The following is a 23855-nucleotide window of genomic DNA, read 5'->3' as shown; positions in this document are numbered from 1 at the left end:
AGATTAAAAAAGTGACAATATTTTTCGAAATATGAAATTTCTTGCATATTTTTTTTAAAATAGTTCGAATATTTTCCACAAGCATGAATCAATAAATATTTATAACAAACGTTGTTATACCATGTTATCTATAATATTGCAATTATCTTTGAAGAATTAGATGGGATTTCTACTCAAAAAGCACGAAAAAGAAATAAACGTTTTTCAAGGAGCCGTTAACAATTATACTTTCAGCCAATAAAATGCTTCGCCAAAGTTTAATTTCCCAATTTGCAATAACTCCATATCTTGCGCCACAACCATCTCCGAACGAAAGCATGAACAGCTTAATAAATATATCACCAGGAACCACAACAGATAGTCTTTTTTTTGATACACATTCACGGCATATGGGATCAATAAGTGATCCTGAGAGATTTATACAAATGCTTAACAGTGTTGAAAATTGTTTACCAGAAATTTTCAAACTACAATCAGAACAACTTCCACAAGTTCTTCAAACAAGTCAACATCCCGAAAACATATCATTATTTTTACATGATTTACTAGATACAAACATTCATCTTTATTCACTTTGTCCACTTCCTTCATTTGAAAATATCAAGGTTGAAGATTTAATCTCACAATGCATTGATTTTCAAATACCGCCTGATCGTGCATCTTGGGCCATTCATTGTTATATGTTAAAATCCATTCTTTCAACAGACGAACTTACAATGAAATACAAAAATGCGTTTGAATCATTACGACAAAAGAATAGTAATTTTTGTTTCTTAACATATTATTGTAAACTTGCATTTGCTTTGTATTCCCGTAATCTTCTTAATCACATCGAAATCATCCAATTTTTAATTGAGAATGTCAATTATTTAAACCTTTCAATTTTTGATGACGAAATTTTATCCACTTTTTGTTTACTTGAAACAGCTTTAAGTTCCAAGAATTCCAAAGATTATTTAAAAGCATATTGTAACAATTTACAAAAGACAGGTTCAGCGTTAGTACAACTTGGATATTTTAATCCAAAATATGAAATCATAACATTATTAAAAGGTATTCGAACTGATCATACAAATGAAAGAGCTCATTCCATAGCTGAAATAATACAAGTTGTGAAATTAGATTATTTAACACATTTCCGTAATTTATTATTTGATATGTATGATATATTAGATCCTAAATTAATATATGAACATGTTAAAGAAACATTAATTTTTTCAACGAAAGAAGAAAAACAACAATTTTTAATATCGATTTGTGAATCTGTTTTTTGGTTTCCTAATCAAAATGTTTCAATTCCTACAGTTATTGCATATATAATTAATGAATTAATAAGAACATATGAATTGGAAAAAGAAATTTTCATTCCACAATTTTTTGAATATTTATTTCTTCATTGGAAAAACATTTCATTGTTTTCTTGGCTTTTTGCTGAGTTACAATATTGGGAAATATTTGGTTATACTGATTTTTTACATTATATCTCTAAAAAAGGTTATTCTTATTCAAGAAAAGAAGAGACTTTAGAAATTATATTAAATTTACCTTCATATGATCGATCGCAATTTGTTTTATTAAGGATAAATGAAATTTTAAAGCGTTTATATCCTGATTCTGAATTTGATGAGAAATTAAATTTAATATCTCAAGACATAAAAAACAATTTAAACATTGCAATCGATTTACCATTTTTATTTAGGTTTAATATTTCGTTGTATTTATTAGATAACTCAATTAATTTCACAGAAACTGCACAATATTTTAATACGTTGGATACATTAATGTTAATACCACAGTTATTTATGAAGGCGAAACCAATTAATTTAACGATTTATGATGTTTCATATTTATCGAATAACTTAATTATTTTTTTAGCACGTAGTCAACTCCCTGAATTAGTTAACATTATAATACCTACATATCAAGATTTTACGTTAAAGTTATATAATTATTGTAAACAAAGCGAAGAAAATAATCAAATTACAATATTATCTAATTATAAATCATATTTCACAGAAATACGTAAAAAGACTTCAAAAAGTTTGGAAATCTCTATTGAAAAAGTCCACAAATTCATAAGGGAAAATTCGTTTTTGTGTAGTTTACATATATACGATACATTTTTTAGTATTAAATCTGATAAAGATTTTTTAGTAGTATTTAATATATTTCTTAAGGAATTATTTACATTTGAGCAGTTGACACCACAAATATTCATAAATTTCTTTTTTAGATTTTGTGATTCTAAATGCATTAATCGTCCATCACATCATTTCTTACGATCTGTTTCACACGTATTAATAAGTAATCCCGAATTAATCACAAATCCTAACATTAATGAAGTAATAACAGAATTTTTATCAACAATTTTTAAATATAAAATTGCATCACCATCGGATTTTATATCATCCAACATCAAGAAACAACCACAAGAAAACCAAAACCAATTTTTTAAACTTTATTTCAATGTAATTAAGTCAAATATTAACTCATTAACAGTAAATGATATAATATCAGAATCATTAATGAAAAGTATTAATGGTGATCAAAATCATTTGATGGAACTTTTAAGTATATTACGAGAATTCCCTCCACCAATAACGACCAGGTTCGTAACTACCTCGTTACAATATCAACATCCTTCCCCGTTGGCTATAGCTTATTACTCGTTGTTGCCAACAGGTTTACATTCGACATATTTCAAAAACGTTTTTGAATACTTTATTAATAACGTCTCACAAACGACTTCAACTTTATGGACTTTATGGATCAGAGATTATCCTTATTACTCACCTGGTTTCCCAGTTGCTATTTCATCACCAGACAAAAACTCGGTTTTAAATCATGTTAATAACCTAATAAAATTATACGAAGATTTCCTAATAAAATTACCAAATGATGATCCAAAATTATCAATTTATTTAAATTGTTGGACTCTTTTATGTAATGAACAATCTTTCTCTTTAGCTTTAATTCAACACGTTTCATCAGATATAAAATCTGGCAAAATGAAGTTTTGGAATCTTTTATTTGACTTTTTACATCCTTCTTTAATGAATATATCAGAACAAGTCTTCGAATCATTTTGTAATTGTTTGATAGATTACCAAGCTGGTAAAGAAGACATTAATTACGCGCCCATAGCTACTTCGGTATTTCTTGTGTTTATAAATCGGTTTTTCACTGGTGAATATCAGATAATTTCAATAGTTTACACGATCGCAGAGAAACTTTTGTCAATTTTAAACAAGTCATATATCGATGGGATTGAATGCGATTTGTTTTTAATTGTCGATGTGTTTAATTATATAATTAGTAGAACATATGCATTTGATAAAATTCAAAATTCAATAAATGAATTTCATTCATCTGAACTTCAGAAAAAATATGATGAATTACCTCGCGAGGTTAAGTGCCTACTGTTGTTAAATCAAACTCCTCAAATGTCGAAGTCTAATACGACGCCTTTGTTCTTTGATGTCGTTCAACAAACAAGTGTATTACAACAACAACAAACTACTGAAAGTCATTTGTTGAATGATAATGATTATACACAACAATTTACAAATTACTTTGAATATGATTACCTTAATGAAGATGATTATTTCTAAAATGTGAATATAAGTAACTTTTTTATCGGTTTTATCGTTGTGTGGTTTTGATCGTTCGTTATTCAATAATTGTGTGACATAACCGCGCGGTTTTTGAATCTGTGGGAATTAATTCATCGATGAATATTTTCTCGAGGTTTTGGCATTGGTTAATGAGTTTATTCTTCAAGAAACAACTATCAATAACAATAGTTGGACTTCCAAACGCTGGAAAAACAACCCTTGTTCGTGCTATTTCAGGTGAAGATACAGAAGCTGAAACAATGCCGACAATAGGTGCAAGATCTTCAACTGCTAAAGTTGGAAATGTTGAGTTCATTGTATATGATATTGGTGGACATCAGTCTTATCAATACTTGTGGAGTACTCATTGCAAAACATCAAATGTAATTCTTTATGTTTTGGATTCTTCTGATCAAGAAGCTGTTGATTCAAGTCAAGCACAATTAGAATCTCTTCTTGAAGATCCGGAATTAGAAAATATTCCAATTTTAGTCATTGCAAATAAAGAAGACTTGCCAGAAGCTCTCAAAGAAAATGACATTGTTGCTAGACTCCGTCTTCAAGAAGTTGAATCACATAAAATTAAACTATTTTGTGCTTCCGCAAAAAAGAGAACAAATGTTGATGAAATCGTCAATTGGATGATTGAAAATCTTTAGTAAACTATCAGATCGAATTAATATTTTCAAGAAAAGCATTATTGAAAGATTTCATAACGTTTCCCAGAAATGTAAAATATAGAAAAAGTTTCATTTGATTGAATTGATTACAAAAAATTTGCCACACCTGGGTATGTCTAAAAGAATCATAAGATATACTCAAGTAAATGACTCAGAAACGCCAAATACCACTACACAACAAACTATTGGAAATTATACTCATGAAAATCAATTTCCATGGGGAAATCCAAAAATTTGTAATACAACACCATATCTTAAAGCTGTAACTAATGTTCTACCAAATGGACGTGATGCTGCTTCTAAGTGTAAAATACCTTATGGATTTATTCTCTCTCCGACACTAATTGAAAATGTTCAAACAGTTGAACCAATAAAATTTCCTTTTTGTTCATGTGGTGCGTACTTATGTCCACAAATGAAAATAACAAATAATGGTGATTCTTTTACGTGTGGGATATGTGGTAAAACATCAAAAATTCCTAAAGAAATAAAACTTCACAATCGTCCAGAATTAAGTAATTCAGTGTATGATATTATATTACCAGATAATCCCAAATTTAATAATCCAATTCCACTTTTTCTTTTTATTATAGATATGTCATATCCAACTTATATCACAGGATTTACAACACAATTTCTTCATTGTCTTAAATCCTCAATTCCATCAATTCCAGATGATTATCGTATTGGCCTCATGACAATAACCAATGTAGTTACCATTTTTAACCTTAAAACCCAATCACAGATCATTATATCTGATTTCACCGAGCCACCATTTTTTGTCCATAGTGAAATTTTTCCATATAAATCTGAGTGCATTGACAACTTTACTTCATCAATTGATTATCTTCTTAAAAATCCACCAAACGAATCCATTAAAGGACATTGTTTATTTAGTTCATTATGTATCTCCGAATTATTACTTCGTCAAACAGGCGGAATCATAATTTCGAGTTTTTCTAATGTCCCACGTTATGGCGGTGGACTTCTTCATCCATTAAATGATACTTCTGATGAATATACACAATTAATGTTACCAAAAGATGGAAGTGGCCGAGTTTATCGCACGATTGGGTTTAAACTTTCACGTGCGCAAGTATCAGTTTATATGTTTACTATTGGTAACGAAGACATATCTAATGTTGCGATTCCATGTGGATTAACATGTGGTCGACTTTATTGTTATGAAGGATTAACTGAAAATGAAATTAATCCCTTGAATATTGACTTGTTTAATACATTAACAAATAGGTATTATTGGGGAAGTAGCTTACGATTTATGTCATCAAAAGGAATTCGATTATTACGTGTGCATACAAATTGTTCTATTCGAGATAACGGATTAATTGTATTTCCTGTATTTCCGTATAATAATTCGATAGTTTTTGAGTTGTCTGTTGAAATAAATAATATTTCAAATGAAGCAATTTTCCAAATTATATTTTCATTTGTTAATAATTCCGGTAAACGTTTTCTTAGAGTATTTACATTTTCATTTCCGACTTCAAATGTTATTAATAATATTTGGAATAATATTAACGAAGATGCATTTATGACATTAATTTCACGAATTGCAATTTCCGCAATTTTGTCACGTGGTCCAAATAAAGCATTTGAATACTTGAAACAAGATTTCATTAAAATGTTAAATTTAGGAATTCCTTTTGTATCAATGAATTATTTGTTCCATTCTTTATTAGTAAACCCTACATTCAACTTCAATAAATATAAACTTGGAGCTGATGGTAGAATGGGACAATTAATAAATTGTCGAAATATGAATTTAAACGATTTGTTGTTATATTTATATCCGAAAATGTATGTTTTAGATTCAGATGAAATTAAATTATTACCTTTATGTGGTGATTCTTTTAAATATGGAAATTGTTTCCTATTTCATACATATGATAAAATTTATTTATGGGTTTCTAAGAATGTTAATACTAATTTCCTGTTAAATACTTTTGGAACAGAAAATATAAATGGGGTGCCTCAAAAAGTGCCAGAATTGGACACTTTTGAAAATAAAAATTTGAAAAATTTAATTAACGAATGTTGGAAATTTAGTGGGAGATATTTAGATCATGAAATTATTGTACAAGGAAGTGAAAGAGAATATGTTTTCGAGGATATTCTTGTAGATGATTCACCCAGATCAGGTGAAACATTGCAACAATGGACAAAGCAAATGAAGATCATATAAAATAAATACTTTCATTTATTTGAATAAAGAATTTATCTTTCGTTGTTAATATCATATAAAAAATGTTTTGAAGCATGACACATTATTGTGCATATCTCTTAAAAAGTTTTTCATTTTTTGTTTCGAACAATAACTTGACGCGATTTGTCGATTATTGTCACTTTTTTCATAATTAAAACAAAAGTGACACGAGCTCAAAAATGGCCGACAAACAAACACTCGTTCATCTTACACAAGGATTCGTTCGTATTTTAACCGAGGCCAATGGAAATGACGTTGAACTTGCTACTGTTGAAAAGGAACTAAGAACAACAAAAAGAAGATTATACGATGTAACTAATGTTTTAGCTGGAGTTGGTTTAGTAGAAAGGAGTGGAAAATCAAAAGTGAGATGGTTAGGATCTCATACAAATTTCGGTAATCAATTTAATTCACAGTTATCACAAAAAGAGATGGAAATAAATAGATTAACAGCAGAAGTTGACAATGAACTTGCAGATCTTTCAAACTCAGAGTTATTTGCGACATGTGCTTGGATTGATCCAAGTGATGCTGAGCTAATTGAGCCCGATCAATCAATTGATTTATACGCATTAACAGGACCGCCTAAAATGGTTATCCAATGGAAGGGACCCGATTCTGTTCTAGTTTGTAAAGTTGATCCCAGCGAAGGAGAAATTCAATTAACACCAATAAGAGGAGAAAAATTTTGAACATCTTCTTCTTTAGAAGAAATGCTCCACAAATATTTGTAATAATTATTAATAAAACTTTTGTTTTACCTGTTTATAATGAATTTATTGCAGAAATATTTTTCATTCTCATTGATATTCAAGTTACCAATGGATAAAAAAAAGATTTTTTGCAACACACATATGTATGGTTTATTTCTTAATCTATTCATCATCTTAAATTTCTACAACAAAAAACTTAAAAATCGCCTTCCTAAAGGAGAAATTTTCTGGAAAATTAGACAGCTGATATGATCTTCAAGGAAATGTATGTATTGGTTAATTACTTTTGATAACGAGAAGTCAAATAGGTTAATATTAACTCCATCATCTCAAGTTCATTGTAAATTAATTTTATATGATGTAAGTGATGAAGAAAAATACTAAAATTGCAAATCAATAAAGTTAACTTTAAATGAAGCTATTAAAGAAATATTGCAATGCATTCAACTGTGAGGAAGAAAGACTTCTATTTCACAAAGGAGTTCATGAAATAATGTTAATAATTTTCATTAAAGCTGCAAAAAAAAACCTTTATAAAAAAAAATTAAGATTAAGATAACAAGAATTATAATATTTTTATCAACAATTATAACAATAATTGATGGATGATTATTATTATTATTACTTGTATATTATTATTCTACTAAAGTCATTAATGTAAAATAATTACTATAATAGTAATATATTTGATAATATGAATATGAAAATGTAATTGTTACAGAATATGTTATATTGTTTATACATGATAAAATTAATATATTCAGCTTAGAGTATGTGTTACTTTGTGTATTTGTTTTTGATTGTGAAAAATTATTGGGTTGTGAAAATGTATTTAATTTTATTGTTGTGTTACTTTGTGTAAATGTTTGCGTTGGTATTAATGTTAAAAGTTCAAATTTGCAAATGACTTATTAATAAACGCCTCGATGTGAAATCCTTTAAAAACGAATACGAATATATATAATATTATAATTGGAAAAGTAAATCCAGATTCGCTCACGAGGAATGAAGATAAGATGGTTCATCACCAAACCAATGCATTGAATTTTGAACAAGAAATTCCTCACTTAATCAATTCCCAAAAGAAAAAAGTTTTTAATATAAATAAAAAACGATATACACTGTTTTGGATAAATTTTAATGATAAACTATTTAAATCACTGAAAATAAAATCATAAATTTTAGCTATGTATTTCATAGTTGGGTGTTGTTGTGTTTCATCATCATTTTTACAATAAATATTATATTTTTTATATAGCTGTAATATTTTTATATTTGTATAAAGCTTAAAAATCATAACAAAATGTTGAATTCAATAAAGAATTGTAATATTACGATTTCTTCTTGCTGATTCATGTTAATAATTGCTTATAAAAATAGGTCTTTTATTATACATAGTTTATTGCTTCATCCATTGTATCATTTTACGCATAACTTTCTCTTCTACATGTCCCTCAACTGTATAATCATTTTCTGTTGGAATTCTTAATGCTCTCATCAAAAAATGGTCACAATTTTCAAACCATAAAGCATATGAATTCCCAAGAGCTTCTTTCCACATATCGAAATGATCTTTTATCATTATTTGATCATTTTCACAACCAATTAACATTATCGGTAAATCACATTTTACCTTATCTATGCTCATATTCTCAAGATTTGATTCAGGAAGTGCTTCCCATGCGGGATTAATAAGGATTATTTTCGATATTAAAGAGCCACGTTTTTCTAAGATATTAGGAAGAAACAAAGCCGCAAAACCATGAAGAATTAATGTTATACTTTCATGTTCTTCTAGAGAAAGTGCAGCATCAATAGATTTAAGCGCAATACAAACTACGGTGTCTGGCTCACCATAATTCTCATACGAATTACGGATAAGCCCAACTTTATGTTGAGCTAAAAAATCAAGATCACGAAACGGATATCGCATCCCCATATGACCATCAAGATCAAGTTGGACAGCAGCATGAATAAATACTGCTATGGGGAGTTTGACAGTTTTACGTTTTACTGGTTTTATGTAATAAATTTGTGGAAGATCTGATAATTGTTGGCAAATTACTTTGTGTGGATTAAAATATGATGCTGGAATGAAATGTGGTTTTTGAGAAAAGTTAAAGTCATTGATTTTATGCGAGGAATTGATAGAGAAGTGAGCAAGCCATTCAGTCGATTTGATGATCACAGGTATATCAAAAGTCCAAAAGCCAGGAGAAAGCAAATTAAGCTTTGGCTCTGTTGCATTTCTAATTTCTGAAATTTCATCAATTTTTGAAATCCGTTGCGCAAGTATTTGTATAGTTAAAACATCACGAAGTTCATCAACCAAAGAATCATGTAGTGATTTTATATCTCCTTGGATAATAACTTTTTTCAAAATGTCTCGCGCATATTCAACAAGGTCATTTTGTACATTCATTTTTTTAAACGTTCACATTTTTCTTTTTTTAGGCATTAAACGAACAGCTCAAAATACTTGAATCATGCATTCAATTAAAAATCGTAACTTTTTGATAATTTTACAACATCTGCCAATAATTTCTTTGATTTCACTAGCCTACCCAAAATTTCTTCAAATCAACAAATCTGAACTACAATCACATAAATCGATAAAAGAAGTAATTTCATCACATTTTCACGATAGCTATGAAGTTTTTATGAACATTTTGAGTTTGTTAAAGTAATTCCCTTTAAATTTTTTTATTGTAAATTTATATGGATTACATTTTGATAATGTAATGATTTAGATGATGTTTTTCTTGAATTGATTTCAATATTATTAGTTTGTGTACTTATGTCAATTGACCAGAAATATTTTTGTTATTTGAGTTTTTATGAGTATCTTCCTTGAATTTAAAATTATTTTGAAAACCATTTAATAACAAGAAGTTATTTTTGTTCGTTAATACACTAAAATCAAAGGTATTTGTATTTACCTTTCTTTCATTTATCAATTTAACGATTTCTGTATGACCATTTTAGATGCTAAAATAAGTGCTGTATTAAATAATTTATATAATTTCCAAATATTATTTTGAAATATAAAATTATTAAAATAAATATTAAATAAAACAAATAAATATCTTTAGCATTAATATCAATTCCTTCTTGTTCAAGAAGTAACTTAACTATTTCTATTTTACCATAATAAGATGCAAAAATAAGTGCTGTGTCAAATAATTTAAATAATTTCCAAATATTATTAGAAAATACCAAATTATTAAAATAAATTATAATTAAAACAAATAAATATTTTTGGCATTAACATCAATTCCTTTTTGTTCAAGAAGTAATTTAACTATATCTATATGACCATTTTCAGATGCATATATAAGTGCTGTTTTAAATGATGTAAATAATTTCTAAATATTATTTTGAAATAAAAAATTATTAAAAGAAATATCAAATAAGATAAATAAATATCTTTATTATTAATATCAATTCCTTTTTGTTCGAGAAGTAATTTAACAATTTCTATATGACCATTTAATGATGCCAAAATAAGTGGTGTTTGAAATAAAATAAATAGTTCGCAAATTTTATATGGAAATATAAAATTATAAAAGCAAATTTTAATGAAATCAAACAAACGTCTCTAGCTTTAATATCAATTCCTTTTTGTTCAAGAAGAAATTTAACTATTTCTATATGGCCATTTTCAGATGCTTTTAAAAATGCTGTCTCTAATAATTTATATAATTTCCAAATATCATTTGTAAATAAAACATTAAAATAAGCATTAAATATAATTTTGAATTATCCATAGTATTAATATTAATTTCTTTTAGTTCAAAAACATATTTCACAAGTTCAATATTTCCTGATTCCGAAGAGAAAATAAAAATATCTTTTGGGGTTTGATTATTTTGAAGGAAATATTTAACAAGATATAAATTTCCGACTTTTGCTGCTTCATCAATAATACTATCATTTATTTTCAGCCCTACTCCTTGTAAAAATGAAAAAATTTCATAGTTTCCTGTTTTTATACATAAACATCCCAAGTCATTGATATTGACTGGATAAGAATGTTCTTTTGATGAAAATTTACGTATTAAATATTGAGCATTTTCATATATTTGTTCTAATTTATGTTCATAAACATACTTAAAGATATCATTTTGATGGAATTGGATTGCTGTTTCATATGCACCTGCAAATGATGAATGATTTTGTTCACATAAATGAATAATTTCTTCATTTCCACTTGCAATTGCATATTTACCTGTGTTATCTACTTCTGCTCCATTCATAAGCAAATATTTAAAACATTTAACTGAAGAAAAAAATGCTGCATAATCAATTAACGTAACATTTTTATGATTAATAAATGAATATCTTTCATAAAGTGATTTTGGAATTGTTTGATTAAAATCAAAATCATTTTGAGATGATATTTCTTGAAGTTTTTCTATTTCATCATTTCGAATTACTTTTGCAATTTCATTTGGATTAACTCCTTTTTTAATTAATTGCTTATGAAGTTCAAAATCATTCTTTGATAGTTCTTCATAAGTAAAAAATGCTTTATTAGGTGAACTAAAAAATAAAGCATTAATATCAGGGTTTACTTTATAATGCATAAAATAAAATGATCGAATATTTTTTGTAATATTAGAATCAATCAAATTTCGTCTAATCATTTCCTCAAGTAAATAATATGATTATTGAGAACCTATTTTACTTATATGATTACTAAAAATTTTTGTTATATTTGTAACATTTTTTTGAATTTCTTTTTCTTTTATTTGTATTGTTTCCAAATAATTTTAATATATATTAAGTTCGTTATTAGAATAAAATGCAAAATAAACCAAATTACTAATAATTTTATTATATGAATATGGGAAATCTAAATCGAATAATTTCATTGTTTGATCAATTGTTAATTCAAAGTTATCTTGAGTTAAATTAAAAATGATTTGTTCAAGTTTAAATAATAATTCCATGATTGTAGGTTTCGATTTAATATCATTATTTTCGAAGGTTTCGCTAATCTTGGAATGAGATTGCATTTGAAATTTTTTTTGGTGATTCTTGAAATTTTAAGGATTTTTGCATGACTTTTAATTGAAATTTTGGGGTTGCGAGACCTCATAGAAAATATTGAATGAAAAAGGTTTATTTTCACAAAATGTTGCAATTTCCACAAAAAAGTTGTTGTAAAATCGCCAAAAAGCATGCTTTTCTCATAATATATAATAATATAATATATTTTCATCTTTTTCATGAAAAATTTTACTCTCCCATTGGAGCTTGAAAAGTAAAAATATTAAAATATTATCGCGGCAGTTTGAAAATGATAAAAACCTTAAATTTAAAGTTAATTTTTTTCAAAATGCATTTTGGATTTATTTCAAATTTATATTTATAATGTTGCTTATAAACAACATCCATGAGCATTGGACAAAACAAATTGGATTCAAGAATGGAAATCGTAAAGATTAGGATATATATACTTCAGATAATTATCGAATAGTTTAACGTCAGTGTCAGTTTACCAAAGTATTGTTACTGTTGATGGAGAGAACAAAAAAAATTTTATAAACAAATTAACTTATGGAACAAATTTGTTCCCTCTTTTCTTTTTTTCTTCCCGTTTTATGATTATTTGGGCAAATTCTTCAAATGGTTTTTCGACATTAATTCCCAAAAGTACAGAAGTTTCAAAAAATGGAGCACTTAGCGAGCTAATCTTTTACTGTCGGATACAACCTATACTAACATGTTATCCGTTTAACTACTGTCTATATGAACATGTTATAACGATCGTCAAGCGCTATTTTTCATTCAGCTCATATTTTCATACTATATACACTAAGAATAGCCAAACGTAAGTTCATAATATATTATCTTCGCTCAAAAAGTATTTCCGCATAATGCTAAATTGTTCAAATTAGGGGAACATATTATGTTCAGCAAATTTATCAATATATGAGTTTTCATTTTTGTATTTTTATCTATAATTATAAAAACAGTCTCAAAAAAAAAAAAAAAAATGTAATCTACACTCAAACCTATTTTATTATGTGATAATCATTTTAATTTAACAAAAACTTTGGGAAATTCCAAATGGAATTTTATCCAAAGTCCTCAATAACTGAAGAAGTCAGCAACAAATGTTCATTCATTTGCATACTCAACAACTTATTTTCCCTATAGTTCATATAAACTACAACAGATATTACTATGATAATTATTACTAAAACCACTCCACCCACAGATAATCCGATAGTTAATCCATATTTATCTTGTTTTGTATCACTTGTAAACTTACAAACATCAAAATAATTATCAGGCTCCAAAGTCAATATACCATTCCATTCATTTATACCATCGACGACATAATTTTCATAATTTTTTCTGTAAGGCAAACATAAAACAATATCATAAACAACGTGACCATTTTTATATATTTTCTTTTTTCCTGTAAAATCGAAAATATTCGGATTAAAATGTGGAGGACTTTCAGGGAAAGAAATTATATATAACGAACTACAATTTTCGAATATTAATGAATTATCATTTTGTACATTATATAGAATTGGAAAATATATTAAATTTAAAGAATAACAATTCGAAAAACATTTGTCTCCATCAATTGTATATAAACGTGGTAATAATACAGTTGTAAGTGAACTACAATTTTCAAATGAACTAGTACAAATTTTATTCGTTTGATTAAAGTTAATTATTTCTATCGATTTACAATTCGTAAATGAAAATTTTTCAATTGTTGTAACATTTTGAAGTTGAACATGTTTAAGTTGAAGACAATTATAAAATGTATATGATTGAATAGTTAAAAGTTTTGGAAAATTAATTGATAAAAGTTTCGTACAATTTATAAATGCTGAATTTCCTAACGTTATTATGTTTAATGATATGTTTATAAGTGAAATACAATTTTCAAATGAATTGTCATTAATTGTTTGAACATTTGATAAATTTATTGTTGTTAAAGAATAACAATTTAAAAATGAATATTTACCAATAGAAATTACATTACCAAATGAAATATTTTGTAATGAAATACAATTTTTAAATGAAGAATTTCCAACTTCTGTAACTTTCGGTAATGAAATTGTTTTTATTGATTTACAATTTTCGAATATTGAATCACTAATTACTTTAATATTTTCTATTTCAACATTAACAAGTGAAACACAATCTTTAAATGAATAATCTCCAATTGTTTGTAAATTTGACATTTGAATTGTTTCTAATTTATAACAATTTTCAAATGACATTTTTCCAATTGTTTGTACATTCAAATTATTAAATGTTATTAATGATGAACAATCTTTAAATGAACAATCACCAATTGTTTTAATATTAGGTAAAAAGATCGAATTTAATGAAACACATTTTTCGAATGATGAAGTACCAATTGTTATAATATTATCAAGTTTTACATCTATCAATGATTGACAATCATAAAATAAATTATCATCAACAAATTCAAGCATTGGTAAATTAACATATTTTAATGATGAACAATTAATTAAAACAGCGTTTCCTATTTTCTTTAATGAAGAACAAGAAAATTGTTCAAGTGAATAACAATTAGAAAATGCATTTTTTTCTATTTCAATAATATTTTCTAAATTTATTGATTGAATTAATCTACAATTTCGAAATGCGCCTTCTCTAATAATTTGTAAATTAGATAAATAAACGGTTACTATATTTGAACATTCAGAAAATGCATAAGGACCAATTTCTATCAAAAGATGGAAGTAAATCGCTTTGATTGAATTACATGAATAAAAAGAATATTCATCAATATATAATAGGTTTGGCAATGATAATGAATTGAGTTCATCACAATAAGCAAAACATCTTTTTGATACATTTTGGACATTATTTAAAAATATGGAAGTAAGTGATGAATTCATAAAGCATTCGATGCCAAGTTTTGTTACATTAGGAAAATCGAATGTGAAATTATAATTTCGTAAATCAGCAAAACATCGATAACCAAATTCGATTAAATTCGGTGCTTTTAATGTTTTCAAACTTGAATCTTTAAATACTTCATCTCCAAGGATTTCTAAATTTTCAAATTCAATATCAATAATTGAAGTACAACCTTCGAATGCATAATTTGAACATATTCTTAATGATGTTAAAGAAATACTTTTAAGTGATTTACAATTCTGAAATGAATTAATACCAATATAAGTTACATTAGGGAAATTAATGGATATTAAATTATTACTATTACAAAAACAATAATCACCAATTTCTTTAACACTTTTAAAATATAAAGTACCATTAAAAACACTATTTAAAAAACAAGAGTTTCCAAATTTAATACATTTGTTAATATTAATAGAATTGATATTCTTATTCGAAAATAAATAATCAGATGCAACTTCTAAATTAGGCATATTAAAAATATTTATATTATTATTTCCTTGGAATGAAAATTTACTACAATTTATAAGATTCGGTGCATTAAATGTTGTTAATTGTACACATCCATCAAAACAATAATCACCAATTTCTTTGACTTTAGGTAATTCAAGATTAGTTAAAACAACAACATTTTGAAATGCTTTGTTTCCAATTTTTTCGACATTTTGTAATTTCATAGTTTTAACATTATAACAATTATAAAATGAAGATTCTGATATAATTTCTACTGTCGATAATTCGATAGATTTTAATCCATCGCATTTTGAAAATGATGAAATACCAATAAATTTAAGAGAAGGCAAATTTAAACTATCTAATGAATAACAATCAGAAAAACATAATTTGGAACTATTCTCAAGAGATAAAAATGAAATACTTTTCAAATTAATACATTGTGAGAAACATTCTTCACCTATAGATGTTACATTTGGACATAAAACTGTTTGTAAGTTAGGACATAATGAAAAAGCTTTTGCACCAATTTCTATTAAATTATCACCAACTTCCAATTTCGATAAATTTGTGGAATAAAATGCGGAATCTTGAATTATATTAACTGATTTAGGAATGTTAATATTACTTAACTTATTACAACTACTAAATGTTGAACTTTGTATTATTTTTATATTTTCGCTAATTATTACATTTTCTAATTTATTACATGATAAAAAGGCTGAACTTCCTAATGATGCAACTGAATTTGGTATTGTAATATTTCTTAATGAATTACATGATTGAAATGCGAAAGATTCAATTTCAATTATATTTTCATTAAAAACAGTTTTTTCTAAATTTTGACATCCTTGAAATACACTTTCTTGAATCGAAGTAACTTTATTTGGAATTGTTATATTCTTTAAATGCAAACAACTTTGAAATGAACCCCTACCAATGTTTTTGACGTTTTCTCCAAATGTAATAGTTTCTAAATTAGAACAACTATAAAATGCATAACTTTCTATTGAATAAACAGAATTTGGAATTGTTATATTTCTTAAGTTTGTACAACTGGAAAATAATTTTTTCCTAATTGTTAATAAGTTTTCATTTAATGTAATTGATTCTAATGATTCACATTTTTGAAATGTTGATTCACCAATTGTTAAAACTAAATTTGGAATTATTATATTTATTAATCCACAATTTTGAAATACATTATTTTTAATTGAGATTAAATTCTTTCCTAATGTAATGTTTTTTAATGATGAACATGAATCAAATGCATTATTTTTAATTGTAGTAATCGAATCAGGTAATATTATATTTGATAAATATTTACAATTTTTAAATGCGCTATTTCCAATTTCAATCAAACCTTTTGGAAATGTAATATATTTTAAAGAATTACAATTAGAAAAACAAGAGCCAGGAATTACTTTTATATTATCACCAATTATTACTGATTCCAAATAATAATTTTGTTCAAATGTATATGTTCCTAATGAAATTACAGAATTAGGAATTATCACCTTATTAAAAATACAAGAAGAAAATGCATATTCACCAATTGTCTCTACATTTTCTCCAATTTCAACTTCATTTAAATAATAACACATATAAAAAGCATATTTACCAATTGATTTAACTGAATTTGGAATGATAATACTTCTTATATGAGCAGAATAGAACGAATATATACCAATTGTTTCAAGTTGTTCACCAAAAGAAATTGTCTTTAATGCTTCACACGAACAAAATGCATATTCATCAATTAATATAACTGAATTTAATTTTGTTATATTTGTTAATGAATAACAACAATAAAATGAATATTTACCAATTGTTTTTAATGAATTAGGAACAATGATATTCTTTAAATATTTTGAATTAGAAAATGAATAATCATTAATTTTAACAACTGTGTTTGGAATTTCAAATGTTTCAATGTTATTTTGTGTTGGATAATATAACAAATTTGTAAAATTCTTATTATAAAGTACTTTATCATTATTATAATTCGAATAAAATGAATTTTCTGCAGATACATCATACATTTGAATAGATATACATTTTGCAAATGCATTATCACCAATATATTTTACTGATTCAGAAATTATTACTTTTGTTAATAATGTACATCCTTCAAAAGCATTTTTACCAATAGTTTCAACTGAATTAGGAATTGTAATATTTAATAATGAAGTACATCCATAAAAAGCATAATTTCCAATTGTTTCAACTAAATTTGATATTTTAATATTTGTTAAGATAGTACAACTATAAAAAGCATAATTATCAATTATTGTAATTGTGTTTGGAATTTCAAATGTTTGATCTGAATAAGAAATTGGAAATGATAATAAACGTTTAATGTTTTTATCATAAAGAACATCATCATTTTGATAATTAGCAAAATTTTGATTATTTTCATTCACTTTAATTGATTTAAGTGATTTACATAAGATAAATATATTATAACCAATGATTTCGACTGATTTTGGAATTGTTATACTTCGTAATGAAGTACAATCACTAAATACATATTCTCCAATAATTTTTACGTTTTCACCAATTATAACATTTTGTAATTGAATACAATTTGTAAATGTATAATTACCAATTTCATTAACAGAATTAGGAATTATAATTTCAGTTAATCCTGAACAAACTCCAAATGCTTCGTCTCCAATAACTTCTAATGTTGTACCTTCTTCAAATTCAATTGTTTCTATCCTTTGACATGATTGAAATGCTCCTTCTTTAATGATTTTAATTGTTTTTGGTATTTTTATATGCGTTAAAGAAGTACATTGAAAAAAAGTATATTTGTTAATTTCAGTTATTTTGTCCCCTAATGTAATTTCGACGAATGAAACACATTGTCGAAATGCGGATTGATCAATTTTTGTAAGTGAATTTGACATTGAAATGTATTTCAAATAATAACAAAAATAAAATGAATATTTTCCAATATATTTAACATTTTCGCTAAGAATAACTTCATTTAACGTTTGACAAGAATAAAATGCATGATCACCAATTGAAACAACATTATTAGGAACATAAAATTTTCCATTTGGAAATTCTTTTCCGCTTGGTGAAATAACGATTGTTGTTAGATCTTTGGAATATATTATACCATCATTATCGTAATTTGAATAATATGAATTACCTTCATCAACATAAATAGATTTTAAGTATTGACATGATTGAAAGGCAGTATAATTCAGAAAAATTAATGAACTTGGAATTTTAATTGTTGAAATAGAACAGCCAGTAAACGCACATCCACCAATTGTTTTGAGTTTTTCACTAAGTGTAACTGTTTGAACAGAAGAACAAAAATTAAAGGCAAAATCACCAATCGAAATAATTGAATTTCCAATAGTTATAGATATAATTGATGGCCATAGGCTAAATGCATTGTTGGGAATATTTTGAACTTCTCCATCAATAATAAGATAGTTTGTTTGCATTTCAAATTCGTTCGTAAAATCTTCATCTTTTTGTATGAACAGAGTTCCATTGGTTTTAAAGAAAGTTGCTTGACATGTGTTATATGAATAAAGCAAGAAAACTAACAAAGATATCATTTTTTTAGGATGTTCAAAATTTTGGAAAAAGTTAATCGATGAACGTTCATAGAAGACGTTAACGTTCTGAACGTTAATATAAAAAAAAAAAATTGTTTCTAAATGTTCCGAACTAAAAACTCAATATCCGACCTAATAAAAAACTCACTTAATTCCAACAGTTTAATTATATCTTCGGTTGACTTTCATAAACTTAAAGATGAAGATAGAAATCATTATTTAACTGTAAAGTTAGGACAAATTATTGATATTCTTCACAAAAATTCGATAACAAAGAAAGAAAGGGAATCGATTACCATTTTTTTCAATATTTTTCAAGAAAATTATCAATTAATTTTACCAAATGAAATTAATAATTCATTAATTTTCTTATCTTTATATCCTCATCATTTTACAGATGGAACTTCGCTTTCTGAATCATTTATACCACTTTATGATTTTTGTCTTAAAAAGTTATTTGAAGATAAAAAAATAGATCCAGATTTTCTTACATTAATGAAGCAAGCTATGATTCCATTATTTAATTCAGAACAATTTTGTTTATTTCTTATTCGGAAAGGAATATTTTTTAATACACTTAGTTCATTAATTTCCAACAATAATCCAACAATTATTAATGAAACGATTTTTTATTTATTTTCTACTGAATGTTTTATTGAAGTTTTATCTAAATTAAACGCTCCACAAGTTATATATGACATATATGTCTTTGTCTTTTATTCAGATGTTAAATATCCGCTTACAAACAAAATCGAATTAATTATATTTGTTACCACATTAATATATAAATTATCATTAAAAAATGTAGAAACAATTCCATTTTTAGTTTATTATAAATTTCTTGATCAATTAAATCAATTTTTTATAAAATCTGAATCACCGATTTATATTCAAGTTTATGATTTATTATTAAAGTCAACATTATTAAGCGATGCATCAAATGAACAAATTATTATTTATTTGAACATAATATATAAAGATAAAAATGAACCTGAAGAAAATGTAAAGAAAACACTTGAATATTTAATAGAGAAGAAAAAAGATCCGCTTTTTAATTCAAATAAATCATTATTTAATGTTAAAGATTGGTATTTTTATCGAATCATTGAATCAAAAGATTTATTTAATACATTTTTATTATTTTTAAGTGAATCTGTTAATGATAATTATGAATCAATTAAATCCGTAACAGAATTAATTATTTTTGATTCGAAACCTTCTAAAAAAAATAATAAAATTCAATATAACGAAATATTTAATTGGTTTATGAATTTAGCTGTGTCAAAATATAATGAGTTTTTTGATGGAAATATTTTTGTTCAAGAAATAATCATTCAACAAACCCCAGAAGATTTATCATTTTTATTAAATAACTATGTAAATTTTAAGAAATTACTTAAATGTATTATAAATATGCAATATGAATCTGTTGAAACAATTGAGTTTGTTAATTCAATTTATTCAATTATGAAAATAAATGTTAATTTATTTGAGACATATTTTAAAGAAATTATAATTTTAATGTTTTCAATGAATTTTGTTAAATATTTATTTAATATCTTTGAAGAAGAATTAAGTCAAAAGATTATTCAAATATTAAGTGAGAAATATCCAAAAAAGCTTTTAAATTATTTTAAATGTTTAAATTTATTAGATTTAATTCAAAGTAAAATCGAAAAATCAACAAAAATTTCTTTAGCAATTTTACCTATAATCAATTTAATAGTATTACAAACAGATGATCATTTTTTTGATGAATGGGTTTTAAAACAACCAACAAATTCATCGATCTTTAAATTAAAAGATAATGATATCTCTAAATATGTTATCTTAAACAATTCACAGATATTAATACCATCATTAATTCCATTATGTAAAATCACTAAAATTAAATATAAATATGATTTATATTTACTTTCATATTATGCTATGCCAATTTATCGGAAGTTAAACTTTTTACCAAAAGATATACCATTTATAGATCAAATATTTTCATATTATTTTCGAGTTGAAGATATTATATATATATTAAAGAAAGATAAAACATTATTAAATTGTTTTGTTAAAGGTAAAACTTTAGCATTTTCATTTTATGAAATGATACCTAATAAAGAACCACAATGGATCACATTAAAAACAAAAGATTATACATTATTATCATTTAAAATATCTATACGTAAATTGCCTCGTATTAAAATGCCATTATTTTATATAAATAACTTAGAGTTTTCTATTTTGAATAAAACATTAATTGATGAGAATGAAAAAGTATTAACAACAATACAAATATTAAAATGGAACATATTTACATTTCATTTTAATACTTTCAAACAAATTTTAAGTTTTTATTTAAATGAAAATTGTGTTTATACAATATCAACTAATCATTTTACATTTAACTCAATCGGATCACCTAAACAATCACCAATTGTCTCTTATTTAATAGCACAATCAATGGTTATCTCTAATTCATATGAATATAAAGAATTAGAATTCTCAGAACAAAATGCAGCGGAATATTTCCAATACAATAGTTTCGTTAAATTAATTCCATGTTCAACTTCAATATTTAATTCCAAAAGTATCATTTCATATTTATTCAAAAAATTTAAAAAATTAAAAGATCAAGAACTCATTAATGAATTTGCATTATTCCTTTGTAAAATTGCTACACTTTATCCGATTAATTATTATTATTTCTTTAGATGTTTTCAACAATCTTTAATTATACAAGCAAAAAAATGTAAATTGATTTATTTGTTCTCAATTATTCAAGTGATTAATAGTTTGAATGATAATATTCTAAGAAATAATTTATTTTATGAATTATTCCAAAATTTAAAGTTTTGGAGTTCTTTAGAAATCGAAACATTAAATGAATTTTTATTATATTTATCAGGTGAATATTCAACGATTTTGGTTAACTCAATTGATTTTAATTATATATCAAACAATTCATTTTTAAAATTTTATTTTTATTTGTTGTGTTATTTTAAAAAAGATAATATTTTTATTGATTCATTATTAAAATTCTTAAGAATTATTTGTATGAATGTAAATATAAACCATTTAAAAACGCTTTCAATTTATTCAATGGTTTATAATTACATCAAGTTTTCAAGTTCTGAAAATGATTTTGAAAGCATATTCAATAATTTCAATGTAATTGATTCGTTTTCCACAAAATTTGTTAACTTGATTCTCGAGGTTGAAATGACGAAAAAAACACAAATTTATGAGTTAAATGATTACTTTTTCATATTATTGTTTTATCCAATCGAAACATCAAATTTAGTTATCTCAAATATATTAAAATTATGTCAAAGCATTGAATTTGTCGAGAAAAATATTTACGTTTTATCGCATGTTTTCGAACGTTTTGTTAATAACGAAGAAATATGGGAAGAAGTACTTAAATTATTATTAAATAATTCGAACTTTAAATTCAGCCAAAAAATCGATTCCAAAAATATAAATATTCAGCAACAATTTTTACCGATTTTATTTTCTATGACAAAAGCATTGTTTAAAGAGCCATTTAACTCAACGAATCCATTTCTCAAAAAGATATTAGCATTAACAAATGAAATCATTATACAAAGTAGTGACAAGTTATTAATGAATTCAAATTTAAAACATTTTCGTAATTTCATTATGGGCACAGCCATAAATTCACATGAGTTAAACCTAAAAGAAATTAATATAAAAAATTCAAATGAATTTTTGATTAAATTACAAAAAATTTATAATTACCCATTAAATGTTTCTTATATTTCTTTCATCTCAGAGTTGTTAATTGGTATATTAATATATCAAGTGAATTATCCTGAAACATTTTTAGAAATAATTAAATGCATGTTATTCATCCAGAACTCTATCGGTGTTTTAACGGTTTCCTTATTTAAACGTTTACAATTTACAAAGTGTAATCCAAAAGTTTACGAGATTTTGAATGATTTACTTCTGTACGTTTATAAAAAAATGCCATATGAAATTCATGGCGATTCAATTATTGAGGCATTATTAACATTTTGTGGTAATAATTCGGTTCGATTTAAATCCTTTCAAAGTTTCTTTTGTTTAACGTTCCATAAATTTCATGAAAAGAATCAAATCGAACTGTTTAATTTATATGACAAATACATTAATTCAATGCAAATCAATGACATAAAAATTGTGATTTTATTATATTATCCAATAAATTTAAATATATTAATCGGAAACAAATTTTGGGTGAATTTATATGATAAACTATTGTGTTATTATAAGAAAATGCCTAAAATAAATCGACCGATTTTGTTTCAGAATGAAAATAATTTTAATGATATAATCAAAAGTCCAAACATCAATGAAATTCAAACATTTTTAGAGACATCGAAAAATAATTTAATGAACTCGAAGTTAACATTGGAGAATTTACTTAAATATAATATAACAAATGAACCAATTCAATATTTCATTGATTACAATCATAAAATCATCAATAATTGTAATAACATTATTAATGACTTCTGCTTAATATTTAATATATCATTTCATAAATATGAAAAATATTATTCGCTAAATTTATATTATGAAATATTAACTAAATATCAAATGATAAAAAAACAAAAACTCAAAAAAGAAAATTTTCATATTTCTTCATTTCATTTACCCGGTGTATGTCC

The 23855-nt window shown here is 25.0% G+C and overlaps 3 protein-coding genes across 3 annotated transcripts; 2 read left to right on the top strand and 1 right to left on the bottom strand.

Annotated features, from left to right (window-relative positions):
* Positions 1–3763: 3763 nt before the first annotated feature.
* On the top strand, positions 3764–4273 carry GO595_006235 (ADP-ribosylation factor-like protein 8B; the record flags this gene model as incomplete). The annotated part of the gene is made up of 1 exon (XM_067919566.1): positions 3764–4273. The coding sequence occupies one exon, from the start codon at positions 3764–3766 to the stop codon at positions 4271–4273; it is 510 nt and encodes a 169-aa protein (XP_067773550.1).
* A 133-nt stretch (positions 4274–4406) lies between these two features.
* On the top strand, positions 4407–7210 carry GO595_006234 (Sec23/Sec24 trunk domain containing protein; the record flags this gene model as incomplete). The annotated part of the gene is made up of 2 exons (XM_067919565.1): positions 4407–5659; positions 6691–7210. 2 exons carry the CDS (start codon positions 4407–4409, stop codon positions 7208–7210), a joined length of 1773 nt encoding a protein of 590 aa, XP_067773549.1.
* Positions 7211–8630: 1420 nt separating this feature from the next.
* Positions 8631–9653, bottom strand: GO595_006233 (uncharacterized protein; the record flags this gene model as incomplete). The annotated part of the gene is made up of 1 exon (XM_067919564.1): positions 8631–9653. One exon carries the CDS (start codon positions 9651–9653, stop codon positions 8631–8633), a length of 1023 nt encoding a protein of 340 aa, XP_067773548.1.
* Positions 9654–23855: the final 14202 nt, after the last annotated feature.

The sequence above is a fragment of the Histomonas meleagridis genome (genome assembly GCF_020186115.1).
Source record: "Histomonas meleagridis strain 2922-C6/04-10x chromosome Unknown contig_41, whole genome shotgun sequence".
Classification (NCBI taxonomy): domain Eukaryota; phylum Parabasalia; order Tritrichomonadida; family Dientamoebidae; genus Histomonas; species Histomonas meleagridis.
The sequence above is the reverse complement of the archived record's forward strand: the minus strand, read 5'-3'. Positions and strand labels throughout refer to the sequence as shown.